This window comes from Betta splendens, chromosome 16 (genome assembly GCF_900634795.4).
Source record: "Betta splendens chromosome 16, fBetSpl5.4, whole genome shotgun sequence".
NCBI lineage: Eukaryota > Metazoa > Chordata > Actinopteri > Anabantiformes > Osphronemidae > Betta > Betta splendens.
In genome coordinates, this window is record NC_040896.2 from 4,407,100 (window position 1) to 4,434,876 (window position 27,777).

Consider the following 27,777-nt stretch of genomic DNA (forward strand, 5'->3'; position numbering starts at 1 on the left):
ACCTTTGTGGTGTGTGCACTGATCTCCCCAGCTGGTTTTTGGTTTGTTGATGTGCACGATCAACATCCATGATTTTTATTTGCTTTCCCCATTATTTTTATTTTCTTTATTATTTCAATAAATCACACAGAAGGACAACTCTCTCATCTGCCTCTTTATGGAAAATTTCCACCACTGTCTTGCCATGTGGTGCAATAAAGAAGAATACCACGTAAAGAAAATTGTAGCCCGTACCAACAACAAGAAATCAGGGTTACAGTAGTTTGTCTGCCACAAATCGAACGCTGCACACGGGAGGGCGCACCATTCAGCTTCTTATTTTTGGTTTTAAACTGCCATAACTTACTTACGTTCATAACTATACTAAATACTATAACGCGACCAGCGGTTCATGGTCTTGGTGATCCATGCACTAAGTAATACAACGTTGTCATCTCGTGATCACATGGTGATGATGAGACGCTGTTTTTCCAAAAATTAAAAAACTGCTTCCACTCAGCCTCGAACCCCGGACAAATAGTTTTGCAGCCATACATCAACCACTTGAGCACCCAAGACCTTGTTCTACAAGAGGCTATATGACATAATCAACTACCATGTTTTAGGTCCAAAAGTGGGAGTCAATCGCCACCTACAGGGCAGAAAGACCTAACACACTCTTCCCGCAGTGCAAACTGGGCGCTGATGCTGCAGATTTGAGGCCAAATCACGGTGGGAGTAGACACTTAACGGCTGCCTCTGTAAGTTTAAGGGCTTAACCAGGCACATCATTAGAAAGAATACAAGTATGACTGCGGTGAAGTGAAAGAAATATGTTCATAGAGTGAAAACTGTGGCTGTAATGATGAGTTAAAGAGAGTTCTGTCTTTAAAAAAATGTGTCCTCACACTCTAGGTGTTACATCACGCAAATTACACACTAATGGAAAAGATGAAAATTCCTCAAAATAGTTGAAAAAAAGCTTAAAAACTTGAAATATATGAAACATATGAATGAGAAAAATAATAGCCCACATTATCTTAAAAAGCTGCACATTTTCATATTTAAATGTTTTCTGTAACTTAAAGTACAGTCGTAGCACTTCAAAGCGACCCCCCTTGTTACTGCAGTATGTGTGCGCCAGCGCGCAACGGGTGCGTCCCCGACTAAGGATTTTAAATCCCGCAACAAGCTGAAAAAAAATCAGGGTGCTAGTCTCATTTTAACCACCAAGTGGTGCAAAGATGTGAGGTCCGACTGTGCATTTCTACCTGTGTCTGCACATTAAGCCCAAAAACGATATCATGGTATTGTGTCATTAAATGTAGAGTAGTTCATTTTTAAATATTATAGATTATTAAGCGTCTTTGCTCGCTAGTGCGTGCTAGTGTTTGTTGTCAATTGCCGAAGCTGTGATGTTTTTACACAGTTCCTAGGCCAGCCGAGAGACACAGTCCCTCCTCCAGTATAAGTATAATAAGATAAAATAGGAATCTATATTTATTCATCAATCTGTGTTAAAAATGTATTTTATATGTATAACTGTACTTGTCTTCTGGTTTGTTAATAAGGAAAAAATACAAAAACTGGATTTTCGTTTTGTTTCGTCCTCTCTAGATATGACCGACAAACGGAATTCAAGTGTTTTTTCGACAAGGCACGGAGTTGGATTTAAAGCTGATTTTTCGTTTTGAGAAAAAAGCAGAGAACGAAAAAATAAGTTGTTCTCTCGTTATAGCAGCGTTTAAGTTGGCTGGAGAAACCAAACTCTTAAAATTTACTCAGACCGCAATGACCTATAGTTTGCTCTGACTTTGAATGAAACGTAAGAGCCCGAATGACAGATGTTGTGTCCAGATAGAGCTTAACCAAAAATGTATGCTTGTCAAATGCAGGCAACAAGAGAATTGGGGAAGTGGCGTCACCGTCTAAAGCAGACAGTGATGTGACGTTCCAACGATGGTGCTGAGGAGCCACTTATTCATAGGCAGATGACTTGGATCAAGTTGTCAATACGCGCTAGTGTTTCTTGTCAACTGCTGATGTTGCTGCTGTCTTTATACAGTATGTCCGTGTTCGTTTTAACGGTTTGATTTCCCCCTCCAGAATAAAGCGGGGAAAACGAGAAAACACGTTGTTTTAGAACGTTTTAAACCCAGAGCTGTTAATGTGTCTGGACACGCCGGTAATGCAGCACGTGGTTGTATGGGTTGGCAGTCATGGCAAAATAGTCAGAACCACAGCTCCCAGTAAGTCCAGTAACTTCGTATTGTAACGAGAAACCCCCACCATCTCGTTTAAAAAAAGGACAAACAGCATTTACTGAAAATGGTGTTTTCAAAACCATACAAATAAATGAATTTAAAGCCATTTCCCGTTTTGGGGAAAAACAAGTCGACTGTGGCATTGGAGCATTTTGCCAGAATGAGCTTCGCAAAGAAAGAACACTTGGTTTCCAAACTGCGACCTAAACATCCCCTCAAACTCCACGCCACAGACTGTGGACGCTTCGTAAAACGTATTTATTTATCGGAGCTTTCAAAGTCTGAAAAATCCAAAGTCGCTCAGATTTATTTGCGACATCTTTTTTTTTTTTTTTTTTTGTTCTGTCCAGCAGTTTAACAAGCAGCATATATTACGCCAAATGCCATATTGTGATGGACAGCTTTGCTTTAACAAGAGGGGTATATATAAAATATATATACTCTTCTTCATTAATGGTTTATTTAATGGTTTATTTAGCTAATGAAAACGGATTGTGGAAAAGGCTGACACTTTTAAGATCTACGACTGTATGCAGGACTAGTCAGATGCAGACGAAAGAACTATTATAATAAAGATTAGAAAAACAACAGTGAAAGCTGGAGGAACTCAGATTACTTATTTAAATGTCATAAATGGGGAACCTGGTTTACAGTATGTAAATCAGAGTAGAGGATTAAAAGAACATGTTTTTACCTGGTACTGTAAATTTTCCCTAGAAAACACATATTACTCTGCCATATGAAAAAGGTTTAATACTCTGCTTTTTAGCACTTGACAAACACTGTCCAAGAGACATTGCATGAAAGAGAGATGTTCCTATAGTGAGAGATTACTATAGGAAGTAATATGGCTCTTTTTTGAAAATGTGATTAAAACCGAAACTAAAGTGTCCCATACATGCTAAATAGCCTCAGTTATTTCAACATTTCAGCTTTCAACATTTGTTTACTCAATTCAGACAGTTTGCACTAAGACTGTATTTTTCTGCATGTCTCTCTCTGTGCTCCGTCAGCTCATTCCAACTGCTACACACACTCAATGACTTGCAAACAAAACAACAAAAAAAAAAATTAGATTCTTCTTCTTCTGCAGGCATATGCAGTTTTATAATAACCTAAAGTCACAAATTGAACTAGTGACATACATAAGTACATAACCTAAATAAATAGATATGGATAGGTCTTCCAAATCATTTCACCACAGCTTGTTAGTGGTTGAATTGCTAGCAGTAGTTGTTTAAGTCGATCTGTTAGCCTTTGTTCTTGTTGCGTTGTTGTGCAATATTTGCGTAAACCTGTGCAATATTTATATAATACGCAATAATCCTTCTCATGACTCCATATTCTACCCCCACTCCACAGTGTTGTACTGTGCCAACTGAACTTACTTCTGTTGCTGTATTTTCAATCTGTAATGTGCTTTTTGTGATGTTTTGTGAGACAAGATTTCAGGACAATTAAAAGGTGTTCTTATTCTTATTCATAGGTAAAGCAGTCATATGTGCTTTGGGGACTTCTGTCTGTACTTTAAATATGCATTCGGCTGTGAGGTACTGTACATTGAAATAGGAGCAGCAGTGTTTATGCTCTGTGCATGTTAAGTCCATAAGCACAACCAGACATTGGCATTTGCTCTCACTCACAACACAGTCAGTGCTACATTGATTCAGATAAATTAGGCAGGCTTTTAGCACAGGTCCGAGTATGGGATGCCTAAACCCTAATTCATTAGTTAAAAAGCACACTAATAATTCCTTACTTTTAATGTTTCACAGAGCTATCAAAGGTTTGCCGAGGGTCACATAGCCCTGCTTCCATTACAGCTTTCAATGAATAACAATCGGGACTCAGTTTAAACTGAAAAGGGGGGGGGGGCATCAGACTTTTCAGCCTGCCTTTAAAAGCCTTCCTAATAGCACGTAAAGACTTATTAGGCATTGTGTGCTGGCAATTTAGAGGAGCGGAGCACTTTGTTCCAGAGTTGCCCAGGCTTAGTTAATGAATAGAACCGCTGCTTGACTGAGGCTAATTCAGATCGCTCAGCAGAAGAGGTTTCACATCAATCTATATCAGTTACACAAGAACTTTCAAAAATAAAAAGGGAAAACTGAGCTAGAGAAAAACAAAAATATAAGCCTCTTAGAAAATAAGAGACAGAAGAGGCTCACAGAATCTACTTCAGTTTCTATTCAGATTTCATAGGTTTACTTACAGGTAAGTGACAGGCAGCAACTCGATAATAGCTAAATGACGGACAGTATCAAAAAAATAATCAATGATCTTGTACAGAAAAATCAAAAGCATCGTGGTTTTTCTACCAATCCAGCAAATGAAATCCCTGAAGACAGATACAATCTCAAAACTCTTTCAGAGTAGATGAATAACAAAATAATACCCAAAGTCTACAGTAGATTTCTCAACTGATCCTGCTAGTAACAACAACAAGAGTGTACTAACTTTGCACCAGAGTTGTTGTGCACAATAATTTTCAACTCTTGCCACGAACTTTGACTTAGTTGTTCTAGTCGAAGTATAGTAGTATAGTGTACGAAATTCTCTCATCCCTCAGTCTGTTCTATGAGTAGTAGTTTGTATTCACGGATCACTTGTAGGTCATTTGTTGTAATAATATTTTGAGTGGTTCACCCTTTTATGTTCTCATTATCTAACAGCTACATCTGTTTTTCAGAATAAAGTCCTCACTGAACAAAGAGGCCTAAGTTGAGTCCCTCTCCTGATCTTTTGCCATATTTTCATCTCACACTAAATTGATAAAAAACAAACAAGAAAAAGACTATTCTTGACCAAATGAAATTGTCTATTCATCTGTTTCCAGTATTAACTTCCAATTACCTTCCCCAGAGGCTGACGGAACCCATGTTGCTGCAACATGTTGCTGCATTGCACCAGTGGTGGCAAAAAAAGTGCAGGGAAGGTCAGGGGAAATGTGTGTACCAGTATGAGTGTGTATGTGTGGGTGCGTTTGTCAGTCAAGTTGTCAGCCAGACTGATGGGTCATTGTTCGGCTGACAGCCTGCTAAGAGCTACAACACTTTCATTAAGAAGTAACATCAGTCACCAGCTATTACAGCCTTAGTCCACCTCCTTCTCCTCTGTTCCCTGAGATAGAGGATAACAGAGACCGTACACACACAGCAAACTCTCCCAATAGTCAGACAGACATAAAGACAAGTCCTGTGGTTCACACACATGTACTTCAAATACAAACACATTCCGTTTGCCACTGGAAAGGGAACCCATTGCTAGGTTTAGAGTGACATGATTGAAACAAATCTCACCCCTGGAATTAGACTATTATATTTTTGTACCTGATCCTCCCTTTTATAGCCTATATACAGTAGGCATAGCTTTCACGTTTTGCTTAAAATTTAAAAACATATAAACTCGAATGTTCGGATACAATGTGTTATATAAATATTATGCGAGAGTGGTTTATACCTAAATAACACAGACAAAATCAACCTATGTTATTTACTTTAAGATCTTTATCAGTTTTTTCTATTCTAACTTTGAGATACTGAATTTGGGGTTTTCATAAGTTTTCAGTTATAATTATCACAGTTAAAAGAAATAAACATTTGAAATATGTACACTAGCAATCCACATCTGGACCTAGGTAACTTAACACCATGTGTAAGCTTCACTCCCTTCCATAGAGACAAAGCTACGATTCACTGGAATATAAGAATACACAAAATGGTTGCCTATTCCACAGGACTCTGTTTCCTCTCACAACAGAACTGTGAGTTTAACATAAAAAACACACATATGGCTAAGTGCGACATCAAAAGACCATCAAAAGACACTTTTAGATGACACAACCTAAATCTCACCAGACCAAAACTCTTTATTTGAACACAGGTTTAGATGCACCACAACTTTCAAAAGGCATGAGAGTGATACTATTGTATTCGGTGTATAAATATATGACATATTGCATTTTAAGTCAATGTTACAATAGTTTAATTAGTAATATTTAGATTAAGCAATTTATAATTTGATGTTGCTTGCAATTATTATTTGTGTATGTTTTTATTGTTTACTTTGTGTTACACAGTGACAAGAGCATTCATCGTAAAATAATTTTGTTACAGCGTTTTAAAGGACCACATACAATATAAAGCCTTAATAATCTATGCATTTATTTTTCCATTTAGGCATTCTGATTTCTCTGCTAATTTGAGTGTCAAAGTATTCATTAGATGAGTATTGTGTTATGGTGTGATGGAACTTTAGGCTTGATGAAAAGAAAAAAGCTTAGTTATGCCAAATTTAGGATTAAACCAAATCAAATAGTTTGATAACTGATCTGAAGAGGCGGAACTCTTCTCCACTGGTTGAACTAATTTCTCCACCCTGAAGTGACCACTGCCTCTGGGGTATTTTAACCAGTGACGCCCTAGTGGAAACTCTTCTTCTACTACTATGTCTTCTAGTACTTTTAGGAATTCCCTCTATCTTTCCTTTCTTTTCTTTCTTTTCTTTACTTTAGAAATCATCAAGAAACTTCAACGAAACTGAATCTGAACTAGAATTAACAGTCCTTATTTTACTTACTATTTTGATTGAATTAGTTAAATTTTATTAAAGCCAGTTTTTCTTTTGGGCTGATTTAAGTAGGGGTGCCACTTTGAGACACCTTGGACCCTGACCATTTAACCTGGCTGGCCGGCTGTAACTTTGCTGACCCCAAGCCATCATCATCACCACAGGCGACAATTCCTGGCCCAGAGGCTGTGGCACCTGGATCAGAGAGGGCATGCTTTGTTCAACCAAACCGGTAATGTGGGTCTGTGATTGTGTTTACCACATGTTCATTATTTGCCATTAACATCATATAAAACTTTCATCACACACACCCTCATTCACCATCATTCTTTTCTCTATTCATGCATTGCTGATTATTTCATGGTCATTGTTTGCTGATTTCTTGTTCTGCTTAAGTAAGTAAGTATTGTCATATTTTATTCCTATATCCAGTAGTATCAGATTAATAAAATGTTAAAAAAGTTTTGTGTGCATTGTTTTTCAGACTTAGGCAGAGGTCACTGAACTGCAACAAGAATTCACGACAATAGAGACTGATTTGGTTTCATTACAAGAAAGTTATTGTTGTTCATAACTAGTAACTCCTTAAATTGACATCTGGTGTTGACTAGATTAATACAAGCGTGGTTTCAGCTTTAAAACAAACCTGGTGCCCCTATTTCGAGGAATATTAATGTTTCTGCATTAATACTAAATTATTAAATTGAATCTGCTACAATTATATCCGTCTGTGTTTAATGACTGAATATAATTAAAAAGTTTCACTTTTTGAATAGAATTAGTGAAATAAATCCACTTTTTGAGAATATTCTAACTATATGACCCGCACCTGTACAGTACACCCACCCACCAAGATGTCACAAACATACACCAAAACAAATTGTACACAGTGGATTCCTACCTCATCTAGTTCAGAGATGTAGACTGGTTTTTCTTTAAAGCCAATAGGCATGGGTTCATTTAGTGGGATTTCTACCTCTTCATACATCTTATTGTTGTCTCTGCGGATTCCCTCAGGAAGCAGCATCTGAATGTCACAGTAAGAAAATAAAGAAAACTCTCAATCGTCACAGTGGACCTCAAAGACTCAAATTTAGGAAAAATGACAAAAAAACTGGAAGGACTTTCAAAGTAACAAAACATACTGTAACAATTAGGTTAGTCATTTTCATATGATTTATGTAAATACAAAAAGGATCAATATCTAATAATTGTACACATAATTTGAAATACTACTAATCAATATAAACAAATAAAACAGAATTAAAAAAATTGTTTTTCTGCAGTAAAAAATAAAGTGAGAATGTGTATCTGTGTATTGGTGTACAGTGAAGGTTGTTTCTGAACTGGTATTCACCATAAGATAAAATTAATTAGATCATTTTGTAATACTGTTAAACATACATGAATGTATACGCTAAACAAAATATAACTGCAATCAGTCTGAATGATTACATAGAACAATTCCACACTGGACTTCAATTAAATAAATGTGACAACCAATGATCTCTGTTTCTAGTTTGTTTATTAACTAGAGATAACACTCTAGGACATATGCTCAGTATGGTTTTTATTGTAGGTGCGAAACCTTTTGAATTAGGAACTGTTTTATTATTTATTGGTGCAATGATAAAGAAATGCTTAAGTAGGTTAGTTTGTTGTTGTAACTTACATGAAAGCCACAGTACTATACATATGTGACAAATGCCTGTTTATGGGGTGTAAAGCACACAGCTGTTGCAGCTGCAGTACTGGGCACAAATTAACACATCCAAACCAGTCTGAATACATCTTAAAATTAGATACCTGAGAAATGAACTTTCCTGTTCAAGAGCTTTCTCTTCTTAAACTTCCTAGTTCAAAAGAATAAGATGCAATACAGAACAGGCAGGTGAAATAGCTGAAAAATGTTATTTTAGGCTCACCCTAGATCCTCCAACAAACGCGGGTGACTTAGTAGCTTCTGCATAGCTATCATAGACATTTGGATATCGAATGCGTTCATACACTCGATCTCTGCTCAGTAAAGGTTCATGTTTTGCAGTCAGCAGGGCCTGCTCCCTACAAAATAAAATAAGAAACAATTCATAAAAACTTATATACAAAACACAATTTACATAAAAATCTAAACAATTGCTACATTCAATTTAATAGTTATGTACAGAACTATTTAAATAAAACTACAACCTCATATCATGTTTACAATAGATTAACCACTTGGCTACATACTGTATGCGAATCCTCATCTGTCTCTATTTATTTTACATTAAAAATATGAAGTATTTCACGCCTTACCTCTCTACTAATCTTTGCCTTCACACCATGGTGGATTTGACTACGCTTGCATGCAAATCTTTAATTAAACAGATCAGTGCTTTTTTGTTATTGCTCTAAAATTTAACTTTTAGAAAAGTCCCAGATGGGTTCACATGCGACACCATCTTTTTTTCTTTTTGCAGAAACCTGTTAGTTCTGATGTGTCCACACAGATGGACATATGATGGAAAAACCTTCAAGATGGCGCTACGGACGGCTGCCTCTGTGTTTTGGTGAGCTCTAATTTGTCTTGTTTTATGTTTTAATTCGGTCTCCTGCCACAGTTCTGGATGCTCTTTCTCCAGAGATGAGTTCATGAACATCAGAGCTACAACCCCTGTGGACTTCTTTTTTACACCAAGTTAAATTCCTCGTTCTGTAAAGTGTGCTCTACAGAATCTGGCAATAAAGCTTTTCTGATTCTAATACAACAAATTTTTGGAGAGAAAATATACCTGTGGGCTCTAAGTTCTTTGGGATTAAAGGTCATGACAGGATCCAAGTAGTCGCCGTCATCTGTTCCTTTGCCCCTCTTCTTCTCTCTCTTCTCCTCCCTGCGGTATATCTTCATCAGCTGCTTTTCCTGCTCTGACTGTATGATCACCTGGCACCCATAGGTGGGCATTGTCATTTCACTGCTGATTTTCTGGTTCAAATCTGGTGGAAAACATGCAAAAAAAGAAAAAAAGTCTGTCAATGCATGTAGATCAATCAAAGACTATGATTAAATTTTTGAATTATTTTTGAAGGGTTTTGACATCAGATTAGTTTAAGGTACACGCATAATATTTCCAATCACAATGTTGATGCAATCATTTATTTCAAAGAATATATATAATTATTTGACAATCTGGCAAATGTATTTGTTTAGCTCTAGATACTAGGTGCTATTCTTCCAACAAATGCACAGAGCTTCTAGTATTGTAGAGAGTTTCTCAATACCCATAATTTAGGCATGGGTATTATGAATCTGTGATTATATTATCACATTCAGTTGAATAGACAACATAAAATCAAACAAGTCAAGAAAAAGGGAATAGTGCACCGATGTCAGCTACAGATGCATGTGGCAAACCAGGGGTTAATGTCCCCCACTGCAGCCTCCCTGTTTGAGGCACAACAGCTCAATAAAAAGCAGAATTGCTCTTGAAAACAGATGAGATCTGATGATTGCATCGTGGCTTGGCTGATTGACTGAATGATTTCTTCTTTATCTTGTCAAGCGCCTCTGCCCGCTGCACAGCCTCCCTCTCATTCTAGCAGCTCCCCTCTTCCTGTCACTCTAACCCTCCCCTCCCATTACCTCTCCAACTCCCAGGCCCTTTAACTCTGTCACCCACTATCCACCAATTCCTCTGTCTACACCATTCTCCATCCTTTATTTTCCCTCACTCTGGGAGCTATTGTGTGTTATGTGTCTCGAACAGTGATTGCCTCCAAATCTCCAGGATTCTCATTTCCAAAAGCGATCATGGTGCTATAATCACTGTGAAGAGCATCTTCAAGACAGATTTAGTCTGTCTACGAGATGGTTTCAAGCCATTTTCACACATTTGAAACTTTGCCCTTTAAACACATTACATGTTCAACTATCAGCAATGTTGTCTACATTCGGAAGGTAATTAAAAAATTCCACATATGATACATTATACTAAATGTAAAATTTAATTCAGACAAAAAAATTACTCTCCTCACTATATATTTTACTACACGATTTGCAAAACTGGAACTGGAAGTTGTAACCAGAGAGGGCGGCAAAACACTGCTGTTGAGCCTGGTGAGCCTCTTTACGATGATTTCTTCAAATGCCTTATCCCAAATTATTAAGTTTAGCATCACAGCCAACTGAGAGGACCAACATATATTTATATATAAATATGAAAACACGCTGTGTGTGTTGTAACATAATATTAAAAGATAAAAAAATTAATTAAAATGACAAACATAACGGAAGTTTTTTGCTAACTACATGTATTGTTATAATAGCTTGAGTGTTTCTGCAAAAACACATTTGATAGAAAGAGGCCAAAGTGTCAAGAAGAAACAAAAAGTGTTAGAGTTCATCTTAAACATTTAGATTTATCTAGAAACTGACAAAAAGGTTTGCATGTATAGACATGTTACCTTTTTAAGTATTTACTCCATTAGCCTCAATTAGCCATTGAAATGTGGAGAGGTGCCACTTTGATAAACATGCAAGCACGGAGCTGCAAACTGCAATTTAAAAGCTAATCAGAACGAGACAGGCATTCCTACTAAATCCCACTCTTCCTGATGGCATGCAAATACTGGAAAATTAAATCAGCCTTTTTAACCCCTCCTGACTTCACCTTCAGTTGTCAAGGTAACACTAATCTCAAAAGCTGTCAGGCAACTGATTTTTTTCCACCACTGATCAAAAGGTTCTTCACAAAGTGAAAAACAGCTAAGTGAAACTGCATATGGCCATGACTTGAATGAATTAATGTGCATTAGTAAACAGAATTAATGTGGATTCGTAAACTATTACAATGACTTTAAGCAAGTTGCTCGCTGAATCATTTGCACATGCTGCTTGTTGATCATGAATAGCATTTGAGTTAATCATATTGTGCCAGCCTCAGTATCTAAACATTTAGTCATGAACATATTCATATTCTTTAAATTTCAGTCTTGCCTGGCATGCCAGGAGATCAATGCTTTAAAAGAGGAGGCCCGCGTGAGTAAAGCAGAAAATATGGTCTTTTTGTAAGCTTTATTTTTATTGGTATCAAGAAATTCCATCAATTTAACAAAGAAACACCAGAATACCTGTAACCGTAGAATTTCATGGGACAATTTATTAGCATGACAATGGGGCAAGCCACTGGACACACTATAGTACCATTGGCAGTGCCAGGTTCTCTGATTTTGCTGACACACACACACACACACACACACACACACACACACACACACACACACACACACACACACACACACACACACACACACACACACACACACACACACACACACACACAGCTATAAAAGTGGGGCCCCACCATTGACATAATGCTTTCCCTAGCGCCTTACACTAACCCTAACCATGAAAAAAATAAAGGCAGATGTCTAACTTTTGCTCTAATCCAAACCAAACCTTAATTCTAACCATAGCCCTAAAATCACATCTTGACCCTCAATAAGGCCTTTAAAGTTGTGGGGCCCAGCCAAAGGGCGCGCACACGCACGCACGCACGTAGCTCAATTGGTATAGCATCAGCCTAAGAAGTAGAAAGTCCCTGGTTTGATCCCACCATGTGTAGCAGACCCATGGGGGATGGCTCAAATGCAGGGAACAAACCTTCCCAAGGGCATCTCTGAAGAATGTATCTTATCTTATCTACTGATGATTTCTGTAAGTTTAACGAAAACACAACTAAAATTGCCACTTTTCATCTATGACACAGACATCAAGCTTTATTCATTTTCTCTAAAGCTACATAAAATAAATAAGGTTTGGAAGACTTAAACTTACTACTTGTAGTAGCCATTTGTGGCAGAATGTAATAAATAGTAATCAAATATACAGGCGGAGGACATCAGACATACGATAAAGTCTGAATGAATTTTGAGAAATGGGTAAAATGCAGAGGACAGGTTATAATAAGGGAATTTAAAGTAATATTGATAATTTACAGTGCCCTAAATCCTGACCACAGCACTTTTTGGTATGTTTATTGTACTGAACACTGAAGGATTAGTTTGTTCAAATTATTTATTTGTTTTATTGTTAGTGTATATTTCTAATCACAGTGCAACCAAACAGTCAAAAACTTGCACTACTGTATTTCTACTAAATTAGACAAGGGCTAACAGTGGTTAGCATTGTTATTTTGCAGCAAGACTGATCTGCGTTTGATTCCTCTGTCCCCAGAATAGTCTTGATAGTCTTCCATGGTCAAACTAATATTTAGAGTAGTGTCCCTAAATTTCCTTGACGTGCTGGCCTTTGTTTAGTTTTACATTGAATTAAACTAGAATACTGTTGAGGACAATTTCAAGTTCACCTTCCCTGAAGCAGATCATCTATGTTGCTCCATTGAGGATAGAGGATTTTAACAATCAGATAAAAAATATACATTTTTCGAATACTGCATTTTCCAGATTATAGATGGCACTGGCTTATAAGCCGCAGGTGTCCACATTGTAACATAAAATATTTATTCCAGAAAGATGATACACACAAAATATTTTTGAGTTTTTAAATATGGTAAATGTTTTTTTCCTAACATTGCTTGTAACAAAAGTAATTGACCATTATCTACTGCTGCCTTTGGCGCTACGAAAAGAGCTGTAACGTGACAGCAGTAGTAACATGATACTGAAGGGTCTCAACACTTGCACACTAACTATACAACACGCAAGCCTCAACAGCTTTTAGTCGGATCTACACGATGTAAACATCTTGGCCGTGTTTGGTGGCGCGAAGCTCTTACGCCGGTAGAAGTCCACAAATTAGCAGCACCGCTGTTTAAGCCGCAGGGTTCAATGGGCATGAAAAAAGTAGCGTCTTATATTACAGAAAATACAGTATTTACAGTACTTGGCACATATGCAACTGTGTTTCTAAATGTTTTTACATGTACACGAAAAGAAAACTGTATACAGAGAAAGCGGAGGAATGAAGCGGTTGGATGAAAGGAGAGATTATTACACGGTGCAATGCTTTCTCATTTTTCAAAAGAAGTTCAACTAAACTGAGGGGAACACAAAGTGGCCTGTAGATTTCTGAATAAGTCGTTTACAAGATATTTCCAGACATTCTGACAGCTTGCTCTGTGAAAAAGAGCTCTTTTATTTCATTTTTTTTTTTAAATCACACTGTGCTGCCAGTCAACTCATGCTTGCAGCAAAACAAAAAAAAGCTGAAAGATGTGTACATATCTGCCACAAAATACAGTTCTGCACCTGATGGAAGGTTTATCTTTATCTTCAGCCGGTGTTATTATAAGTATGTATCTACAATGTAACTTCCTTGGAATAATAAAAAATGCATGTAACAGCTAGCAACTTGTTTGTTATTTATTATAGTGTTCCGTTTTATTTTTTTAATTTGTCTTATGTATGTAATTTTTTATCTAATTTGTATGGTGCAAGTTTTTTAGGATGGACTTAACAACACAGGCCAATCTTTTCGTACCTGAAATTGTGGCAATACTTGTGTTCAAATACCAGCAGTAGAATCTATTTATAGGACCTATGATTATCAACAAGGGTGATAAGGCGCACAAAAGAAATGTGTGCCTTACCTGACACCTGATTTACCTTAATCCTCTATGGCACGGTGTAGCCCTTAGGCAACAAACCACTATTCTGTTCTAATTGCATCCCCTTTAAATTTTTAAAATTAAATTTTCAAAGTAGACCATCTCATTAATAGATTAATCAAGTCTTTGACCAGTGAGTGGGTTTAACCGTTCCTCAGAACGCACCACAGACGACTTGGACACATTGCTAGCAGATGGCAAGATGAATCTCACTTTTTAAACGTTTAAGGTTGAATAACTGCATAAAAAATATTTGTGATGTGCATGAATAAAAGACACTTATTTGTTTCATTTATATACTAAAATGTTTACTTTATTTATTTTATCATCAGAAGTTGTTCATGTAATATTTGGTAAAACAACTAAATGCCAAGAAACCTCTGTCCTCACCAAAGTAAATAAGGAAATTACTAGTTATATTTTTGGTGATCCAGTAGATTCAATGTGTAAAGAAAATAGTACATCTAAATGGTAAACCAATAACAAACATGCACAACGTATGTATGCATTATGACCAAGACATCTTTAACAGATCCTAACCCAGTGAGCCCAGAATCTTACATGAGAGAACTTCTTCACCAGGACTGCAAAGTAAAACATGCAAACAATGTTCGGCTGCATATAAGTGTTGTCTACAGAGAATTCTTCGGGGCAAGAACTGAGAAGTTGCCAGCTGCATAGACTGTATGACTGATGTTTGCTAAATATAAATACAAGAAGGGTTTATTGAATACAGGCATTCTGCCAACTTCAGCATCTGAACCTATACAAACATAAGTATAAGTAAATTTGAAAGTAAGAGGCGAACGGTGTAAACTTAAAAAATAATATATCATTCAAATTTTATTCTTTACATTATTTATTATAATTGGAATTATTGTTCCAACGTAATTCAATCTGGAAATGTATTAGAGCATGTCACACCCCGGTGGCAGCAATAGATGATGGACATTATGGCCATTGATGCCCAGGAAAAAAAATGTTTTGACAACACCAAAGGCATACTGTAAAGATGATGCTGAGGTTTATGTTTATCTGAGGGCGAGCTGACCAAAAAAAATGTATGGTAGCATTTAAGACACTCAGATTCCTCCATATTGTCTATGCAGGAAAATTATCATTTATTCCACTACAACTAGTGCTTCTTGGTTTTCGCTGTACCTACCCCAGCAACAGCTAAGAGGGGGGCGGAGCCTGCCTGCTGGAGCTCAACAGCTCTCTCTGCCATTGTTTATCCTTGCATACACGTACAGCACTAATATTCAATGACCAGAGGTCTTGCTCTAGATTATTTGGAAGACAGTAAGTTCTACAGTCTATTAGCACAGTCTGATATTCGTGCTTACTTAGGTGTTATGGTGATAAGACCATTTTCGTCATTCACATAATACTGCCTTTTTACCTGTTTTCTCTGGATATAGACCATCAATATTATATGTTTTGCATTTTTTAAATGTACAACTTTTATAACACAACTTGCCTTGCAGCAGTAAAGTAGTCACTTTAAAGGAGAATAACTGTTTTTAAAGGAGGCAAGAAAGATTGAGTATATAATTTGGCCAGCATGATGAAAAGAAACTGACTGACAGCAGCCTCATGTTGCTGCTGATTTACGCACTTATTTAGCTCATTGCAGGTTCATTCACAAAGAAAAGTCGTGAACTAGGCTTGAATTATCACCATCTATCATGGACAAATGCAGGCAGGGAACAATGTTGATAATGCAATGCAATGTTTATAACGTATCTTATTTCTTACTTAAACTACTAAAAGTAAAATTTACCATCACCACTGTAGAAAATCAAACTCACTGCTCCTATCTTTCATCTGCCAACATTTATGTCTAGATTTCATGTTGATACAAGGGGAGTTTTGTTGCCATGGAGATGACCTGGTTGCCATGGGGCTGTCTCACCTGGTGGATAGCTGGTCCTGTCAGATGGGATAGTGAGCAGGGAGTTGACAATAGCCACCCGTTGCTGCAGCAGGGTGGAGATCATTTCTAGTTCCTCTGGGCCCAGCAGCTCAAACAGCTGGAGTGAGACACACAAATACGGTAAAAATCAGTAGCTGCAAGCCAAAAATATGATTATTTCTAATCGTACCAAACATTCCACCATATAAACAAACAGGTGTACACATGCTATGGCCTACCAACACCCACAAACAAACGGTTATTGCCAAGGCTGAGCACTTGGTAATTGCCATTCGCCTGACATAGAATATGCTCTTCTAAACATAGCCACCTGGCACTTAGCAAGTGAGACAAAAGCGAGAAATCATGCACACAGAAGCTGCATAATTAAAAGCACAGTAGACACAGGGCTGCACTCAATATTTGTGTGACAGAATAGAAGTAATGGCAAAATGTGGGCTTTCTAATTACAAAATGGCAGAACTCAAATCTGGAGGTATGTAATTGGAAGCTGTAAAACAGTACAGTAAAACAATGCAGTATTTTTGTCATTCTGTATTTGCTTTGATTTGGAGATATGGCTCGCTGTTGTAGTGTGTCCTCCCTTGGGAAGGCAATAGTCAGCACAGCAGGAGACTAAAACAACAGGAGCAATTTGATGTCCAATCAGCCATAGTCTTTGTTAGGGTTATCTTAGTTTGCCTCTGTGGACTCTTTCATATCTAGTCTAAACTCCTGAATGTATTTTGTTAGAGCAAACTTCACTGTACAGTATGTTGGGAGTGATTCCAAATGACCGAATCTCTGGTTGCTCAAAAAGCTAGAATCATTAACATTAGCTTCAATGTCATTACAGCATACTGTACATAACCACACAACAGCTCTCCACTGTACCACCCCGGCCTTGTACTCAGTGACTGCCACAAAATGTCAATAATGCCAATAAAAAAAAATTTAAAAGAAGCAGGTCCACTCCATTGACAGCATTGAGTCAGAGCCTTATACGTTACTGTTGACTTTGGAGTCACACACCATTAGATACATGGAGAGTCTGCAAATGCACTCCCTTTTAGTTTCCTACACTTGCCCATGTCCATATCCAGAGACACACTGGATTCTTGATCTAAAGTTGCCAATAGAGGAGGCTAAACTCCAAATGTCAGCCACAAGAAGTGGAACCAACTGTAGATGAAGTTGTACAATTCTGTCTCTGTGGTGAAGCAATTTTGAAGAGAGGGTATAACCCCACGCACGCAAGCACGCACACACCTGTAAGGAGCTGGGGGAATGTAAAAGCATTTAGGTATAAAAGAACAGAGTATGGGAGTAAGAGAAAATGCAGAGGATGATGAGGTACTTTCCTGATGCTGATGCTAAATATACATGTAGGGGATAACAAAGCTGCTTGAGGGTTTTACAGGATGAGACACAACAAAAAATCCCAGTGAGAGTGTTACATTGCCTGTCTGTTTCTGTTCTTTAATCCACACAGAGATCAAAACGAAATGGTACCTCTTATCTCTAGTGGTCAACGCAATCTGGAAAAAAGCACTGTCCAACAGTTATTCTACTGGCTATGTTTTGTACTGTGCAATTTTGGAACATAAAGTGATGTGAAAAATGTTTTATCAAAAGCAAATGTTGAATCAGAAAGCATTTTAGCCCTGTCCTTTATTATAAACTGACGATTATCACATATTACTCAGATATAGAAGAATAAAAAATATACATTACCTTCACATTTTGATTATACTGGTTAGTTTTCTAACCAGTATAATCTAAATAACAGTTTAGTGAGAAATGCTACAGTATGTAGAATATTTGTGTAATAATTTGATTTTTTTTTAGAATCCATAAGATTTAGATTTTGGCTTCCACAACAATGACGAAACAAATGAATGCTGTCTGCACTGTTCTATACTGTGTTCAGAAACTAAATTGTAAAATCATCAAAAAATTATTATGTGTTCTTTTTATATTTACCCTGTATAACTATAACAAATTGTGTTTCTTTCTTTGAAAACTAGAAGGAGATCATTTCCAATGACAACAAGCTCAATATTGTAGCCCTTACTATTTGGGAACTACAACTATTCTAATTTGAGTATGCCAAACTGGCTCCTAATGCACAAAATGGGGCTTAATAGCCAACAGGTTAATAGGCAGGGAAGTGTGTTTATTAACACATGCCTCCATTTATAGCTACATAATTCCAGGAAATTTGAAGATATTACAATATTACAACTATTATTAGATAAATCAATTGCTAAAAAAATGCAATACAATATAAAGAAATTTCCCAGATTCCCAGATACACAAACCTCATTCTGAAGCTCATCATCACTCTTGTGGGAGGCCAGCATCTCGAACAGGGAGGTGCAGAGCTCCTCTGGACTAGATGATATCATATTGCCTCTGTCCAAATACTTCTCTACTTCGGTTCTAAGGATTGTTTCACTCCCAGAACTCAAAGATCTTGCTGTGCTGGATGTGTCTTCCTCTGTGGTGGCCTTCTTCCCATTCTTTTGGTTGTTGAGGAAGTTCAAAAAGTCAAGACTCCTGTTTTCATCTTGGAGATCAGACCAGGGAAGGTCTTCCAGTGGGTCCACTGTGTAGCTATCAAATGAAAATACAATATTGCGTCCAAAAAAAGACCCTCGCTGAGTGCTGTGACTTTGTGTATTAATAAATTCGTCAACTCTAGAGTCTTCAAGTGGAGCCAAAAGCCGAGCCACACAGGCACAGGAAGCATCAGCTGCAGATGATGGAAATGGACCAAACATCTGTTTAAGGGCTCGGATCTGCTCTGTGCCCACATGATCCTTGTTGTGGAAGATCTCAAACAGGAAGACAGCAGCACTTTCTATGATCTCGTGACTATGCTCACTTCCCACTGTAAAAGAAAACAAAAACAACAGAAAGCAATGTATTCAGACTTTTATACAACAAGTGTACAGTGAGAACAACTTAATAGTGACATCACACCTTCCACGTAGCTATGCTATATTCTGTGGCCATTAGTTCTCAGCTGTGTACAATTCATACTGTAGCTCCAGATAGGAATCATCAGCCATGTCTCTGAGCAGCAAAGGCTACAACATGAGCTTATTGTTTAAGGTTCCTGTACACCTCATTTAATAATACCCCAAACAATTCATGCTTAACCAGAACTGCACTTAACAAAAAAGGAACACAGAGTAATTGTCCAATTAGAGGAAAAAATGTCAGAGGGACAGAGGGAAAATATAGTGAAGGGTGAAGAGGTGGAGGGAGGCGAAAAACAGATGAAAAGGATTTAAACCAATTAAAATGCTCTTCCAGCATTAGGATGGTTGCTGCATGTTAGCAGTGAAGAATGACTGCTTTTATCCTCTCCAGATTGTTCTTAACAGTTTTTTGTTGTTTTTTTTTGATTCAGTCACATCGACTAAGGGCAGGTTCAATATATAAAGTAGAGGAAAGAAATCATAAGTACTGTACTTCTGAGATGAAAAGAAAATAATAATGCTGTAAAAGAAAAATAACTAAATAAAATAATTTCAGCAAACACTTCTAATCTAATTATAGAATAAGTGGTGTGTTGTGACACATTGTTTGTTACTGGAGTGAATGTAATTTGTTTTCACTGCGTGAGAAGCAATGTTTACATGAAATGAGACTTGAACAATTGTAGGGTAGTCATTTGGATATCCAAGCAGTGTCATTACAATCATTAAAAGTAGCATGTATGGGTTTAGGTCTTCACAGCTTTCTACAACTACACTTTCAATTTAGCCATTGGGTTTAAATCAGATGGCAGCGTTAAAATCTAAATCCATAAAACCAAGGTAAAAAAACTATAATGAAGTGCACAACTCCAAAATCCAGTATGACTGTGTACATACATTAGTGAAATAGCATGTTTGCTGGCATGTTATACTTTTTTTCGTGTTTTTGGATGGTTGAGCAGCAATGACAACATTTGTTGTTTTGTTCAGAGAAAAATATAGACGGGAAGGAAGTCATTACCAATCTGTTTGGCCGCCAGAAGAAGGTTCTTCAGTTCCTGACTGACAGCTTGATGCGTAGTTTTTTCCTGACGCTCAGTGCAGAAATGGGTAATCTTCTGCCATGTCAGGCCTTCTTTGGCAAACAGCTCTTGCCGCTTCAGACGTTTCGTCTAACATGAGTCACACAGATAAATAAAATTACATTTTGAGGAATAAAGAACAATATCACAACTGCTCCGTAAGACAAGTGTACCTTTTGCTGGTATTGCATGTAGTGAGTCAGTCACTGATATAACTTAGATTGTCTTACAATCATTTTAAAATTTGTTTTCTACAAAATGTCTAAAAGAAAGAAATGTTAAAAATACTCTTTGCCTTTGTTATTTGTATTGCAATGCATTTGCAGGCAGACATCTATAAACCCTGTATCTATATACACTGTGTGTCAGAACAAACATAAATGGCAGCCAGATGCTTCTTGCTAATAAATTAATTTATAAAAAAAGCAACATTAATAAAATCCAGATTTTCACCTGGATTAAAAAAGGCAACGCTACTGTAACTTCAGGCAACGCTCTGGTGACTGTAGGTCTCAGCTAACCGACTCTCAAGAACAATGCCTACAACATTGTAGGTGTCTGGCATGGTCATCAAAGCAATCCAAAATGAACTACATAAAGCATTTTCATAGGAAGATGCACAGTGAATGCTTCAATGCTGAATGTATTGCTGAAGAATTGCTAAAAATAGCTGAAACATTTAAAAAAAACATCTGAAAGTAGCATAAGCACATACAGTATAGATGAATGTATCTGAACAGAACTAGGTGTTGTTTAAACAGAGCTGAATATTTTCAAAAGAAGCTAAAGCAGTTGAATTTCAAATTAAGGAAACTTCAAAGAACACTAAAAAGAAGGATGTAAAGGATTGCTGAATTTGATGAAATATATCTGAATGTATCGAAATAGGTAAATAGAGTCCAAGCGCTGGAAGAATAGTTAAATGTTGTGGAAACGTTCAAAACAGCTGACAGTAGCTGCAGAGGAAGTAACAAAATTTTAAATATGGAAAAGTTGGAGAATTAGAGAAAGCATGTGCATTGCTAAACAGTAATATAGTCTTATTAACTAATTATAATTAAACAGTCAAAAGCAGTAAATGTGATAATTATTGTTAAGGTTTGGATTGGTGCTTTTCTTTTGAAAGGATATGGAGGAAGTGTGTTCCTAAGTAATAAACTGTAATATAGCCATATAATATAGTCATAATGAACATAGAAGAAATAAGAAATAATCATCAGTCATAAGAAATATCGCTACTTAAAGCTGGAGATCTGAATTTGTGCTTTTATTTTGAAAAGTGTGTGGTTAATTGCTAAAGTGTAAAACAGTGTGAATGACTAGTCACAGCTGACCCTTTTATAATAGTGTAAAACAGTGTGAAAGACTAGTCACAGATGACCCTTTTATAATATAGCTGAAGATTGCTGATATATTAAATATATAACTCAATTTATGTGAAGGAAGAAGAAGAACTGAATGCATAAACATGCCTCCAATAGGTATTAAAAACAGATGTCTTACTCCCGAGTCAAGGACGTATACCATTGAGCCACAGGATATATGTGGTGGATGAAGAAAAAGCTGAAGCAGTTGAAAGATTTTTTTATGAAAGCTAATGATTTTGACCTATGCCTTAATTCTGAAAGGATTTGAAAGATGTGTGTGCTCAACTGGTAAAGTTAAAAACAGTGTCAGTAACTTTCTAGTCAAAAGCATAAAACATGCTAATGAGCAATTGAATTGCTTTTATTGTGAAAAGATTTTGAGAGAGAGAGTGTGGGTTTATTATAGTATAAAATATTCTATTTCTATTCTATTCTTACTATTTGAAATTAATCAGTTTCAACATTTACTGAAACTACCTGATGGGTTGAATGTATAGTTGCAAATAAGTTGTAGAACTGAATGTGCACAAATAAAACAAAAGCAGTTTGATTTCAATAAAAACTGTAGTGTTTCACACATGACTACAGTGCTGTAAATCCATCTTCTGAATTTTGTTAAAAAACTTATTCCAGTTAGGTTTCGAACCAGGAATTCCTGCATTAGAGTCATGCTCTTTTGCCAGTCAGCCACACTACCTGCTTAAATTACTGCTCAGCGGTGCTGTATACATCCTACTCGAAAAATTGAAACTTTCTAAAAGTTCTTCATCTATGATATAGATTACTAATATAGTGACACATTCTGCATATAACTGAATTTATCTACATACAAATATTTATATTATGTTATTGCATAAACATGCCTCAGACAGGAATCAAACAGATCCCCACTCCAGAGTCAAGAACTTAAACCTAACTATCAAGGGTCAAAGTCTGCTTTCACAGAGTGTGAAGCAGAGTGAGCCTGATTTTCCTGCCTTTTGTCTCCATGGTGATGGCGCAGCTGCGGATTTGACTTACAGGTCAAACTCCTGATGCTCAGTGTACACAGCAGTTCCATGCTTATTACTGATTAGTCAGCTACACTATTAGATTGTGTAGCAATTAAGCACACTTCCTTTAAACCCTTTTAAAATAAAAGCATCAAGACGAATAATTAGCTTTAATAGCAATATTTCTGCTTTTAGCTGGGTAATTATGACTATTAAAAGATAGATTAACAGTGCAACTGCACTGTTTTTGCCATTGACTGGTTAATTTAAGAGGAATTAAGACTAATTGTCACTTACGTTATTACCCCCACACATTTCCTGTAAATTCCTTCAAAATAAAAGCCCCAATGCAATTTATTTGCTTTAAGTTTCTGGTTCCGACTGAATAATAACCAATCGTTAATGAGACTATTTTACAGTTCAGTAAATAACCACGCACCCACTTATTTGGTGCTTTTATTCTGAAAGGGCTTAAATATTTTGCTTTAATAGGGCTATTTTTGCTTTTGAATGATAAGTTATGACTATTTAACGACTATTTCATAGTTTAGTAAGCGCTCACATGACCTCTAAATCCTTTCAAAATAAAAGCACAATGTAATTTATTACCTTAAATGTCAAGATTTTTGGTTCTGACTGGTTAACTATGACTACTTATAAAACTATTATACAGTTAAGCAATTAACTACAAATACTTCCTTAAATCCTTTCAAATTAAAAAGCTAGTCAGCTTTTTCATGATTGTCAACAATGCACCTTGGTCTAGGCGACTTGGGTCTCTCCAGACAAATCAGACACGTAGCTTCGCTTCTGTATTTTCTATAGCCTCTAGCTGTTAGCGTGCCATTAGCTCGCCATTATCAACTACACAGACAATTAATCGTGCTACTGCACTTGTGATTTGGGGTTATGTCATTGTTCCATGAAATTCTAAAATGTATGGTAAGACCGTTGTGTTTCAAGTTTAATTGGCCCCATCTCTACAATACAGTAACTGGTGCTTATCTGGTCAATGACCTATAGCTTGTGTACCATAGACATTATGTTTGTAGGACCAATACAGTAATACAATTCAAAGTAAATGTAACATTGTTTTTTTCTATACTGTAGGAGGGCTCATCCCAGTTACCCATGAGCAAGGAGATTGTCAAACAGAGAAACCACTCTAGACTGTTGGTACACAGACATCTGTTGCTCAGCTCAGGAGTGAACGCATATACATTCACCAACAGTAAGATCATTTCCTTGGCAATAGAAGATTTTAATTTTATTGGTATAGACCGTTTAGATTTTATATTTGAATAGTTACAAATATGTTTATCTGTTGTTTCAGCACAGACAGGCCTGTCCTCTTGTTTAGGTTTTGTCTGGTATTGTGTATTGTTACATTAGAGAAGGTTGTTAACTACATAATATAACTGAACATTTCACTAATCTACAGTTCTGATTGCAGTACCTTCTTGGTGAGGTGATGGTGAGGACAGCCACAGCTTCTGGTAGAGTACTGCTTCCACTCAAAGTCTTTTAAATGGTGATGAGAACAAGGATCACCACATCTCCCTGGTCATCTGTCTACAACTATACCTGTCCTGCTGCAGAAACAAATCTCCAACATAACCAAGTTTAGCACCTACCCAGGACATGGTCCGTTTACCCTACTTTCATCAAACATGTGCACTGCAAGGCCCTGCAAAAGCTTCTGTCCTCAAATCCCCAGACTTCTCAACTCACTCAGTAACCTATACATTTCACATTGAAGTGTCAAGTAAGTATCAACAGTTTCTTGCAGCTTTGGAGTACTGGTGCATTTTCTGGTTGACAAAGTTGGCTTTGACTATTACTTATTTCACTGAACTCTGTTTTTATGAGGGGAAAATCCCTTTTATTCAGGAAATCATTGCATTGAAATTACACGTTTTTCCTCTTTCTAATATGCTAATGTGTAAGCTATAAAAAGGTGAATCAACCGTAAGAAAAAAGCATATGCAAATATGAATTTCATTTGTTTAAAAAAGATTCCTGATGCTTATTGCACACACAAAAAACACATTTCTACTCAAATGGTGAATGAGTTATTCCACAGGTGGTCTAAATCCAACACACAGCAAGAGTTTTATCCATCGGGAAACTCTGCCCAACCCACACATGAAGGAATCCCCCGCACCAGTTCACTAGCCTCTGTAGGCTAGATACCTGTAACAACTTCAGATACAGACACATATTACTGTCAGGTTTATCAGGAGTAAGGGCTGCAACTAACAATTATTTTGATAATCCAATAATCTGTATGTTTTTTTCATCTGTCGAAATAATACATTTTTTTATCATGTTTTGCTTATTAGAAATGTTTTTTTTAAACAAAATTTTGATTTTGACTCTTTTGTTCCAATGTGAAGATCTGCAGCAGCTCCAGTCAACCTGGCTGTGGGAGAAAACCTACAAAGACTGGGGGAACATGTAAACTCCACACAGACTCCTGGGCTCCTTCTTATGGAAGTTTTTCAGACTCAAAATCCAATTCACAATACATTTGTCAATTAGTAATTCAATATGCAATATTGTCGTTCAATTTGAAAATGCATTTTGCTAAAAGATAAATAATTATAACTGTTTAACTGTTTAATATGGACAAAAAACAAAATGACTTCCTATTCTGACAGATAAAGCTGACAACAACAACAACAGGAAGCTGAATGCATAGGTCCCCCCACCCATACTGTAAGTAAAGAAGTGATTTCTCTTATGTTTTGATAATACTGCTATTTGCATTTACAGTCTGATTATCTTCATAATCACTTGGTCATAGTCACAGTTTTAAGCGCTGTGTCCTTGATTTGTTCACGTTATGATTAGAGAAGTTGAGCCCTAAAGACGTGCACAATAACATCACACCCAGAAAGAGCAAGACTTTGCAATTATATCACGAATATTTACATAATTAAGTAACCACTGCAGATGGCACAGCATAGACGTGAACCAGGATGCTGTAATGGCTAGAGTCTGTGAGTTTATCACTGGCTTGGTGCAGCCAAGGTGAGGACAATGAAAGTAATTTACCTAAAGCATAATAGATTGATACAGCAAACGCCACCATACTGTAGTCATACTTTCAGTATCACTGAATTTGTCCGTGTTATGAGGCAGAGATTCCCCGGGAAACACACACAACTTTTTGTATATTTAACTTTTTGTGTGGACTTCTGCATTTAAGGAAGACGCAGGGCACACTTTTGATTAGTCATAAGAGAACAAGGGAAGGATGCTTGGGAACATCTCTCTTATTTATGCAATATAACTATAAATTAGTACAGTATAGTGGGAAGGTTGGTTAAGGTCTTTATTGTCATGTTTGTACTATTTCTTGCCAAGGTAAAGTGCTTACCCTATCTGAATGAAATGAATGAAAGAATGACTGTAACATTGGCTTCCAAAACTAGGCTTTGTGGGCTTTATTAAATATTATAAATATTTGATGAAACTATGGGCTAAAAGGCTTCTTCACACACGAGGCCTCATCTCGCCATCACTACTGTGAAGCGGCCCAATGTGGCATCTTGCTTTACTTTAAAAAAAAAAAAAGCTACGTTCTATTGTGACAATAGTATTTAAAATGATTCAATAAATCTGGACCTCACCTTTACGTCGTATAGCTGTTCGTTGAAGTCCTCCTTTTTGCTCACAGTGGAGAAGGAACGCAGCGCACCTGTTAGCCGTGGAGGAGACATATTTCTCTGACGCTTTCTTACATACAGCGGTTCCCCAGTAAGTTTTTATTTTTCTAAATAACAGAGACATACAAAAAAAGATAAGTTTAATAGTCTGCTCTCTACACGGGACTACGACTGTAGCACATGTCGATCTATTTGATTACCAAGTATCAATTATAAGTTAGCGTTATTTCATGTCACACACCCGTGATGTATTAGTCATTATAGGAAATGCCCAATAACACACCATAAAATTGTTTGACTGCGATTAACCTACGTGATAAGAAGTCGGGCTAAATGCACCTGTGTTGTTAAGAGTAACGTGGATAACGCTGATGTTAGCGTTAGTTAAATACGCTATGCTAATAGCACAGTATATTCTGATGTGACTTTCTAGGTAACAGAGCCATTTCACAAACGTCATGCAACAATGTGAAAGGAACAAACAATAAATAAAGTGTGTGCTGCTAGCTAAGGCTTACTTGTCAGCGTGGTAGCCTGCCACTCACCCAGCTGTATTAGTCCCACCTCTGTGAGCACTGTCAATACACAGCGAGGCGCAAAAGCACAGCGCGGTGTATTACATAACTTTATACTTTACATTAACAGATATTTCGCTTCTTTTTTCAAAACTCTTTGTCGGACGCGTGCAAATCGTACCGGGAAACGAGAAGAGTCGAGTTCACACTAGGAAGTATGGGTTTCGTAGTTTAAATGGCAAATGTTTGATGACGGGCGGGGCTATACGGACTACATTACCCAGTTAGTAAGGGGAAATCGCCGGTTTTTAAGGTGTTAAACAAAACCCTTTTACTAAGGTGTTTTACGTCATATTTAGGGCTTATAATAACAAACACAGTACCAACCATAGGACTACAAAAGTAATTACTCGAGAAACTACGTGGGAGAGCTGATTTGCTGCCGCAACGATGCCAAACGCTGATTAAATTGCTGACGTCAAAAAGTTGACTACGGCAAAACGATGAAAACGACGAAAACGAGAAAACGTTGACAAAGATTAAAACTATGACAAAAGATGGCGATTAAAAAAATTCTAAAGTTGACCAAGGTGAAAAGATGTCAAAGATTAAAAAGTTGGTGCATTGCTGACAATCATAAATAAACTGACTACCTTTTTGATTTGAAGAAAGTGTTTCTAATTAATACTGATTAATTAATAATAGAAAGTATTTGTAATTAATTCCTTAACTGTGTAATAATTTATTAACTAGTCAAAATTTACAAGTCAGAAACAAAAATCTTGCCATTTAAGGTGATACATTACATTGGTGCTTTTATTTTGAAAGAATT

The 27,777-nt window shown here is 36.8% G+C and overlaps 1 protein-coding gene across 2 annotated transcripts; it reads right to left on the reverse strand.

Annotated features, from left to right (window-relative positions):
* Positions 1 to 2,560: 2,560 nt before the first annotated feature.
* LOC114842679 (activating signal cointegrator 1 complex subunit 3-like) lies at positions 2,561 to 27,167 on the reverse strand. 2 transcript variants are annotated; one of them, XM_055503081.1, is made up of 8 exons: positions 26,976 to 27,167; positions 26,395 to 26,537; positions 20,340 to 20,490; positions 18,653 to 19,224; positions 16,332 to 16,449; positions 9,584 to 9,785; positions 8,738 to 8,873; positions 2,561 to 7,839 (listed from the first exon to the last, which is right to left on the reverse strand). In XM_055503081.1, exons 2-8 carry the CDS (start codon positions 26,482 to 26,484, stop codon positions 7,627 to 7,629), a joined length of 1,482 nt encoding a protein of 493 aa, XP_055359056.1. In that variant the 5' UTR covers positions 26,485 to 26,537; positions 26,976 to 27,167; the 3' UTR covers positions 2,561 to 7,626. The 2 variants fall into 2 exon arrangements, with proteins under 2 accessions (XP_055359056.1, XP_028984262.1); XM_029128429.3 differs by having other exon boundaries at positions 26,949 to 27,167.
* Positions 27,168 to 27,777: the final 610 nt, after the last annotated feature.